Source organism: Colius striatus, unplaced genomic scaffold (genome assembly GCF_028858725.1).
Source record: "Colius striatus isolate bColStr4 unplaced genomic scaffold, bColStr4.1.hap1 scaffold_131, whole genome shotgun sequence".
NCBI lineage: Eukaryota > Metazoa > Chordata > Aves > Coliiformes > Coliidae > Colius > Colius striatus.
The window spans coordinates 32,519-41,671 of record NW_026908422.1 but is presented as its reverse complement, the minus strand read 5'-3'; the positions used below and the strand labels follow the sequence as shown (position 1 = coordinate 41,671).

General features: G+C 61.8%; 1 protein-coding gene across 1 annotated transcript; it reads right to left on the bottom strand.

Moving 5' to 3' along the window:
- Window positions 1-233: 233 nt before the first annotated feature.
- Window positions 234-5,165, bottom strand: NAA40 (N-alpha-acetyltransferase 40, NatD catalytic subunit). Its single transcript, XM_062019722.1, is given in 7 exon segments — window positions 234-315; window positions 423-506; window positions 1,347-1,408; window positions 1,410-1,506; window positions 3,005-3,100; window positions 4,185-4,237; window positions 5,070-5,165. Coding segments are annotated over 7 exon segments (513 nt in total). The 5' UTR covers window positions 5,109-5,165.
- Window positions 5,166-9,153: the final 3,988 nt, after the last annotated feature.

Sequence of the window (9,153 nt, the reverse complement as noted above, 5' to 3'; positions counted from 1 at the left end):
CCCCCCCCCGGCCCCGACCCGGCCCCCACCTCTCTCGGCTGCCCTTCCCCTCCTGCCCGCGGCGCCCGGCACGTTGTCAGCGCGCTGCGAAGAACAGTCGTGCGAACAACGTGTTACAGACGGACAGAGCCCTCCCCACAGGCAGCCCCCACCGCCCCCAACCGCCTCCCCTCCCGTCCCAGGGGGGCAGAGCCCAAGGGATCAGGGTGTGCAGCCCCCAGCCCTCCTCCTCCTTACTGAAGGGCTTCCCGGAAGAACTGGTAGGCGCCGTGGTTGTGTTTGAAGACCGTCAGCATCACCTTCTTCATCTGGGTGCTGTGGGGAGGGGAAAAACGGGGGGGGTGGGGGGTGAGCAGCACTCAAATGGCTTGTTTGCACCCCAAAAAGCCCACCCACGTGCATCCCCAGCCCCTCGGTGTCACCTGTTGGCCACCAGCTGGAGGATCTGGAGGAGGAACTTGCCCAGCCCTCGCCGTCGCACGCGGCTCTCCAGCTGCACCTCGTAGCTGGGGGGAGGCAAAGACCCCCCAACCCTCGGTGAAAAGGGGGGGACACACAACCCCCTTCCCCAAAGCCAACGATTCTGGGGGGGCCAAACCCCCAAAGCCCAAGGATTTGGGGAGGGGAAGTGAAGCTCCAGCGTTTTAGGGCACAAAATCCCAAGCCTGAGGATTCTGGGGGGGGGGGTCAAACCCCCAAATCCCAAAACTCTGAGGGGTCAAACCCCCAAATCCCAACGATTTGGGGAGGGGGGGGCAACCCCTACCCCCACAATTTTTGGGGGCCAAACCCTCCAAATGATTTGTGGAGGCCAAACCCCCAAAGCCCAATTATCTGGGGAGGGGACTTGAGTCAAGCTCCAGCATTTTAGGGCCCAGAAAATCCCAATCCCAAGGATTTTAGGGGGCCAAACCCCCAGATGATTTGTGGGGCCAAACCCCCAAATCCCAACAACTCTGAGGGGCCAAACCCCCAGATGATATGTGGGGACCAACCCCCTGAACCCCAATGATTTGGAGAGAGGAGTCAAGTCAAGCTCCATCACCTTGGGGCACAGAAACCCCCAACCCCAAGGATTTGGGGGGGCCAAACCCCCACACCCCAACAACTCTGAGGGGCCAAACCCCCAGATGATTTGTGGGGCCAAACCCCCAGATGATTTGTGGGGACCAACCCCCTGAACCCCAACGACTTGGGGAGTCGAGCTCCATCACCTTGGGGCACAGCAACCCCCAACCCCAACGACTTTGGGGCTCAAGCCCTCTGTCACAGGCTCATTTCCAAAGGAGGGGTGGGGGGAGGTGGCTGATTTGGGGGGGCTGTGAGTGCACAAGGAGGGGACCCACCAGTACAGGACCTCGTCCCCGCACTCGACGTCGAAGCGGAAGTGGGAGAAGGCGACGGGGCCCGGCGCCGCGCTCGCGGGCGATGAGGTACCAGGCGCGCTCGTCCCGCAGCTCCTCCCGCTTCTCCCGCTCCTTCCAGCCCCACTCGCTCTGCTCGTACCTGCCCCAGGGGGAGGGGGGCAACCACAGAGGTTTGGGGGCAGCAGAGGCATGGAAATGCTCACATGGGCACCCCAGGGAAGGGTTTGGGGGGAAAAGAGAGGGGTTTGGGCAAAGCAGAGGGATGGAAATGCTCAAATCAACACCTCAGGGAGGGGTTGGGGGGGGAAATAGAGGGGTTTTGGGGACAGCAGAGGGATGGAAATGCTCACATGGGCACCTAAGGGAGGGGTTTGGGGTACCAGAGGCATGGAAAAGCTCAAATGGGCACCTCAGGGGGGGAAAACAGAGGGGTTTGGGCAAAGCAGAGGGATGGAAATGCTCAAATCAACACCTCAGGGGGAGTTTGGGGGGAAAATAGAGGGGTTTGGGGGCAGCAGAGGGATGGAAGTGCTCACATGGGCACCCCAGGGAGGGGTTTGGGGGAAAAACACAGGGGTTTGGGGGCAGCAGAGGGATGGAAATGCTCAAATCAACATCTCAGGGGAGGTTTGGGGGAAAACAGGTGGGTTTGGGGCAGCAGAGGGATGGAAGTGCTCACATGGGCACCTCAGGGAGGGGTTTGGGGCGAAACAGAGGGGTTTGGGGGCAGCAGAGGGATGGAAATGCTCAAATCAACATCTCAGGGGGAGATTTGGGGGGAAACAGAGGGGTTTGGGCAAAGCAGAGGGATGGAAATGCTCAAATCAACACCTCAGGGGGGGATTTTGGGGTATGAGAGGGATGGAAATGCTCAAATCAACATCTCAGGGGAGTTTGGGGGAAAACAGGGGGGTTTGGGGCAGCAGAGGGATGGAAGTGCTCACATGGGCACCTCAGGGGGGATTTGGGGGGAAACAGAGGGGTTTGGGGTATGAGAGGGATGGAAAAGCTCAGATCAACATCTCAGGGGGAGTTTGGGGGGGAAAACAGAGGGGTTTGGGGGCAGCAGAGGCATGGAAAAGCTCAAATCAACACCTCAGGGAGGGGTTTGGGGGGAAATAGAGGGGTTTGGGGTATCAGAGGATGGAAATGCTCAGATCAACATCTCAGGGGGGAGGTTGGGGGCAAACAGAGGGGTTTGGGGAAAGGAAAACCCAAAAGTGAGGCTTTTTTGGGGGGGAAAAACCCCAAACCTGAAAGATTTGGGGAGAAAAGCCCCATCTGAAAGATTTGGGGGGGAAAAAGGGCCCAAATCTGAAAAGTAGGGGAGAAAAACCTCCAACCTGAGTAATTTGGGGGGGAAAAGAATCCCAAATCCCTACAATTTGGGGGGGGCAAACCCCCAGATGACTTTGAGGCCAAACCCCGAGGGTTTGGGGGTGGGGGTGAGGAGTCCAAGACAAAGCTCCATCATTCCAGAGCCCTCAAAGACCCAACCTGGAGGATTTCAGGGGCCCTTCCCCTCAGTCCCCCAGTTCCAGGGGTCAAACCCCCTCCCCCAGCCCCAGGGCGATTTGGGGGGTGCCAAACCCTCACTTTGGGTGGGGGGAAGGGGCAGGTTTTGGGGGGGGACTCACAGTGTCTGCATGTTGGCTTTGGTCAGCTCAAAGGCCCATTCCAGGGTGGTGGCTTCCAAGCCTGAGACTCGTTTGCACTCGATGGCCACGTTCAGCCTGGAGCAGGGGGAGGGGAAAAAGGGGTCAGAACCCAGGATTTGGAGGGAGGGACCCCCACAGAGCCCCCCCCCAGCCCCAACCTCCCTGCTACAGCAGCTTCCCCTGGCTCAGGGGCACAGGAATGTGTCCCAGGGGGTGATTGGGAACCTCCTGAGGTGCCTCCAACACCCTCCCTGGGCCTCAGCAGTGACCTCGGTGGCCCTCCACAGGGCTCTGGTAGCCCTCCTGGTAGCCCTTGGCACCAGTTCCCCATCCCTCTGGAACTGGGGAGCCCACAACTGGCCCCAGACCCCCAGCTGAAGCCTCCCCAGGGCAGGGCAGAGGAGAAGAACCTCCCTGGACCTGCTGCCCACAGCTTGGTAGCCCTCCACAGCACTTTAGTAGCCTTCCAGAGCTCTGGTAGCCCTCCACAGCACCTTGGTAGCCCTCACTGGCCTCTCTCCAGCAGTTCCCAGTCTCTCTGGAACTGGGGAGCCCACAACTGGCCCCAGACCCCCAGCTGAAGCCTCCCCACGGCAGGGCAGAGGAGAAGAACCTCCCTGGACCCTCTGCCCACAGCTTGGTAGCCCTCCAGAGCTCTGGTAGCCCTCCACAGCACTTTGGTAGCCCTCCACAGCACTTTGGTAGCCCCCCAGAGCTCTGGTAGCCCTCCACAGCTCTGGTAGCCCGCCAGAGCACTTTGGGAGCCCTCCTGGCAGCCCTTGGCACCAGTTCCCTGTCTCTCTGGAACTGGGGAGCCCACAACTGGCCCCAGACCCCCAGCTGAAGCCTCCCCAGGGCAGGGCAGAGGGGCAGAAGCCCCTGGACCCTCTGCCCACCCTCTCCCTGATGCCTCCCCCCACCCAAGGCTGCCACTGGCCTCGTAGCCCACGAGGGCACGTTGGTGGCCACCAGCACTGGCCAGTCCCTCTGCAGCAGGTCCCCCCCAGCCCCTCCTGGTGCAGGACCCTCAGGAGGTTCCTGTGTGCCCAACCCTCAGCCCCCACACCGAATGGCAGGAGGGTCTCACCCCCCCAGTGCTCCCAGTTTGGTGCCAAACTGGGACTGGAGACCCCCCCCATCCCCTGGGCATCGCTCACACCGTTGCGGTCGTAGCTCCCTGAACACTGGGAAAGCCTCGAGGGGATCCTGGAGCTGAGGGAGGGGAGGGAAAACAAACCAAATCAACCCAAATCTGCTTCGTGGAGGGTGGGAAGAAGCCCCAAAACTGATGGGTTTTGGTGTGGGGGGGGAAAGAAGTCAAACTTGGGAAGTTTTAAGAGGAAAAAGCCCCAAACCTGAGGGACTGTGGAGGAAAAAACATCAAACCTGAGACATTAAAGGGGGGGAAAAAACCCAAAGCAGAAAGATTTTGGAGGAAAAACCTCAAACCTGAAAGATTTTAAGGGGAAAAACCTCCAAACCTGATGATTTTAAGGGGAAACACTCCCAAGTCTGAAAGATTTTGGAGAAAAAACCTCCAAACCTGAACAATGTTGGGGGGAAAAGCCCAAATCTGAATGATTTTTGGGGGAAAAAAAACCAAAACTGAACAATTTTTGGGGGGAAAAGCCCAAAACTGAATGATTTTAGGGAAAAACCTCAAAACTGAATGACTTTGAGGGAAAGAAAAAACCCCAAAACTGAACAATTTGGGGGGGGAAAAAACCTTAAATCTGAACGATTTTGGGGGAAAAAACCCAAAACTGAATGATTTTGGGGGAAAAAAAACCCAAAACTGAACGATTTTGGGGGGGAAAAACCCCAAACCTGAATGATTTGGGGGGAAAAATCCCAAACCTGAACAATTTTAAGGGAAAAGAAACCCAAACCTGAATGATTTGGGGGGTAAAACCCCAAAGTTGAATGATTTTGGGGGGAAAAAAACCCAAACCTGAACAATTTTAAGGGGGGAAACCCCCCAAACCAGAATGATTTTTGGGGGGAAACCCCCCAAAGCTGAAGGATTTTGGGGGTAAAAACTCACTTTGTTGGCTGCTTCCACCTTGGCACAGACGGCGTCCATGGCCGCTCGCTCCTCCAGCCTCTTCTGCTTCTTCTCCTTGGCTTTGCTCGACTTCCTCTGCAGCCACAAACAGCCCCAAACCCCACACAATCAGCACCATTTGCACCAAATCTCTGTGGTTTCACCCCAAAGCAAAGCTCTGCCCCCCCAAAACCCAACGATTTGGCCTGGAAATGGATCAGAATTGAAAGGTCACGGAGGTAAAAACCCCACCTGGGTGAGGGATGGGGGAGGAGGTGGCTTTGCCCCAAAAGCCTGGCCAAAATGGGGGGTTTTGGGGGTAAAAAAGCAGTGTTTTGATGAGCACACAGGGGTGTGCTGAACCCTCATGATCACTGAGAGAAGAGAAGTCATTAAACAAGGGCATTTTACCCCAAAAATGTTCAGTGGCTCAGATGAGAAAGCGGCCTCCAGAATACACCCGGCTGCTTTTGGGGGGAAATGGCCCAAATCTCCCCACAAGGCCCTTAAACCCACCCAAATGGCCCCAAATCTCCTCAGGAGACCCCTAAACTCATCCAAATGGCCCCAAATCTCCTCACAGGGCCCCAAACCCTACAGAGGTTCCTCATTTCTTCCAAGAGCCCCAAATCCCCTCACAGGAGTCACTCCCCCACCCCCACAACCCCCTCAGAGGGTCCCAAATGTCCTCAGAGGGTCCCAGCCCCTCAAGAAACTCCCCAAATCCCCTCAAATGAGCCCCTTCGACCCCTTCAAGGGGTCCCAAATCCCCTCAGAGGGTCCCAAATCCTTCAAGAAACATCCCAAATCCCCTCAGAGGATCCCAAATCTACTCAGAGGGTCCCAAATCCCCTCAAGAAACGTCCCAAATCTCCTCAGAGTGTCCCAAACATCCTCAGAGGGTCCCAAATCTCCTCAGAGGGTCCCAACATCCTCAGAGGGTCCCAAATCTCCTCAGAGGGTCCCAAACATCCTCAGAGGGTCCCAAATCTCCTCAGAGTGTCCCAAACATCCTCAGAGGGTCCCAAATCTCCTCAGAGTGTCCCAAATCTCCTCAGAGGGCTCCAACCCCCTCAAGAAACATCCCAAAACCCCTCAGAGGGTCCCAAATCCCCTCAGAGGATCCCAAATCTACTCAGAGGGTCCCAAATCCCCTCAAGAAACGTCCCAATTCCCCTCAGAGGGTCCCAAATCCCCTCAGAGGACTCCAGCCCCTCATGAAACGTCCCAAATCCCCTCAGAGGGTCCCAAATCCCCTCAGAGCGCTCCAATCCCCCCAAAACCGTCCCGAATCTTACACGACCGCCCATTCCCCTCCCCAAATCTCCTCACAGCAGCCCCTCACCCACCTCAAAAGGCCTCACACGACCCCCACCCCCCACCCCCAAACCTCCCTCTCGGAGGGTCCCGAAGCCCCCCCCGGACAGAGGCCGCGGGGGTCGCCCCACAGCCGCCCCCTCCCCTGCCCCGTTACCCCCATGGCGGCGGCGGCTCCTCCGGCGAGGTGTTGGGGGGGGAGGGGGAGGGGGGGAGGGGGTGGGGGTGGGGGGCTCGTGCCCTATAGCTCAGTGTTTGGGGGTTTTTGGGGGGTGGGTTTTTTGGGGGGGGGGGGGGGCAGCGCGAGGCGCGCGAGCCTGAGGCCGCTTCGGCGCCACTGCGCATGCGCGAGAGCGGGGGGGGGGGGGTGATATTGAGGCGCATGCGCGGCGAGGAGGGGGCGTGGCCATGTAGAAGGGGGCGTGGCCATGTGGAGGGGGCGTGGTCTCTGTGAGGGGGCGTGACCAGAGCCGGTGGGGGCGTGGCCACTGGCGGCGGGCGGCGCGTGGCGGCGCCGCTGGAGGCGCGAGGGCGCGCTCGCCGCTGATTGGCTGAGACGGGCGCGAAGGCGGGAAAGGCCGAAGGGAGAATGGGGGAGGGGAAGTGTCATGGCGGAGCTGGGACCCGCAGCCGGCCCCACAGCGGCCCCATAGCGGCCCTATAGCCCACAGCCAGCCCCACAGCGGCCCCATAGCCCACAGCCGGCCCCACAGCGGCCCCATAGCCCACAGCCGGCCCCACAGTGGCCCTATAGCTCACAAGCCAGCCCCACAGCGGCCCCACAGCGGCCCTATAGCCCACAGCCAGCCCCACAGCGGCCCCATAGCCCACAGCCGGCCCCACAGTGGCCCTATAGCTCACAGCCAGCCCCACAGCGGCCCCACAGCGGCCCTATAGCCCACAGCCAGCCCCACAGCGGCCCCACAGCGGCCCCATAGCCCACAGCCGGCCCCACAGTGGCCCTATAGCGGCCCTATGGCCCACAGCCAGCCCCACAGCGGCCCTATAGCTCACAGCCGGCCCCACAGCGGCCCTATAGCTCATCCCCAGCCCCACAGCGGCCCCACAGCAGCCCTATAGCACAGAGCCGGCCCCACAGCGGCCCCATAGCCCACAGTGGCCCCACAGCGGCCCCACAGCTCATCCCCAGCCCCACAGCGGCCCCACAGCGGCCCTATAGCCCACAGCCAGCCCCACAGCGGCCGTACAGCTCATCCCCAGCCCCACAGCGGCCCTTTAGCACACAGCCAGCCCCACAGTGACCCCACAGCCCCCCCCAGCCCCACAGCAGCCCTACAGCCCATCCCCAGCCCCACAGTGACACCCCAGCCCATCCCCAGCCCTATAGCCCATCCCCACAGCCCCTCCCAGCCCCACAGCAGCCCTATAGCCCATCCCCACAGCCCCCCCAGCCCCACAGCAGCCCTATAGCCCATCCCCAGCCCATCCCCAGCCCCACAGTGACCCCCCACACCCCCCCCAGCCCTACAGCAGTCCTACAGCCCATTCCCAGCCCCACAGCGGCCCCACAGCACACCCCCCAGCCCCACAGCCTGCCCTATAGCTCACAGCCAGCCCCACAGCGGCCCCACAGCCCATCCCCAGCCCCACAGCGGCCCCACAGCCCATCCCCAGCCCCACAGTGACCCCACAGCCCCCCCCAAGCCCACAGCCCAGCCCTATAGCTCAGCCCCAGCCCCACAGTGATGCCCCAGCCCATCCCCAGCCCCACAGCCCATCCCCACAGCCCCTCCCAGCCCCACAGCAGCCCTATAGCCCCTCCCCAGCCCCACAGTGACCCCACAACCCCCCCAGCCCCACAGCAGCCCTATAGCCCCTCCCCAGCCCCACAGTGACCCCACAGCCCCCCCAGCTCCCCCAGCCCCCCTCTCTCAGCCCTATAGCTCAGCCCCAGCCCCACAGTGACCCCACAACCCCCCCCCCCAGCCCCACAGTGACCCCACAACCCCCCCCAGCCCCACAGCAGCCCTATAGCCCATACCCACAGCCCCCCCAGCCCCACAGTGACCCCACAGCCCCCCCCCAGCCCACAGTGACCCCCCAGCCCCCCCCCAGCCCCACAGCAGCCCTATAGCCCATACCCACAGCCCCCCACAGCCCCACAGTGACCCCACAACCCCCCCCAGCCCCACAGTGACCCCCCCAGCCCCCCCCCAGCCCACAGCAGCCCTACAGCCCCTCCCCCCCACCCCCACCCCCCCCCATCCCCCTCTCTCAGCCCCCTCCCCCCCAGCAGCCCCTTTGTCCCTGGGCCCCTTTGTTCCCCGCGGCCACACGCGGGGGGTGGGTTTGTGTTTGTGTCTGTGTGTCTGTCCCTCCCCCACCCCCCTTTAACCGCCCGCGGCCGCCCCCTCCCCACGCCTGAGCCCCCCCCCCCCCCCCCGCGGAGGGGTCCGCCCGGGGGGAACTACTTTGTGAGCGGCAGGATCGGCGGAGGAGCGTTGTGCGGCCTCGGGACCCCCCCCCCAAAACACCCCCAAAACACCCCCCCTTGTGTCCATCCCCCCCCCCCCGCTTTCCCCCCATTCCAAGCCAAGAGGGGGGGTCTCATCTTAATTGGGGAGGGGGCGTGCTTCGGCCACACCCCCCCCCCCACCCCATCCCCACGCCTCCCCCTCCCCAAATTCCCCACCCCGGGGTTAAAGTTGGACGTGGGGCTGCCTGTGCCGAGCCCCTCCCCCCCCCATCCCCTTACAGGACGTTTTTGGGGGGGGGGTCTCCCCCCTCTTCCCCCCCCCCCCCCACG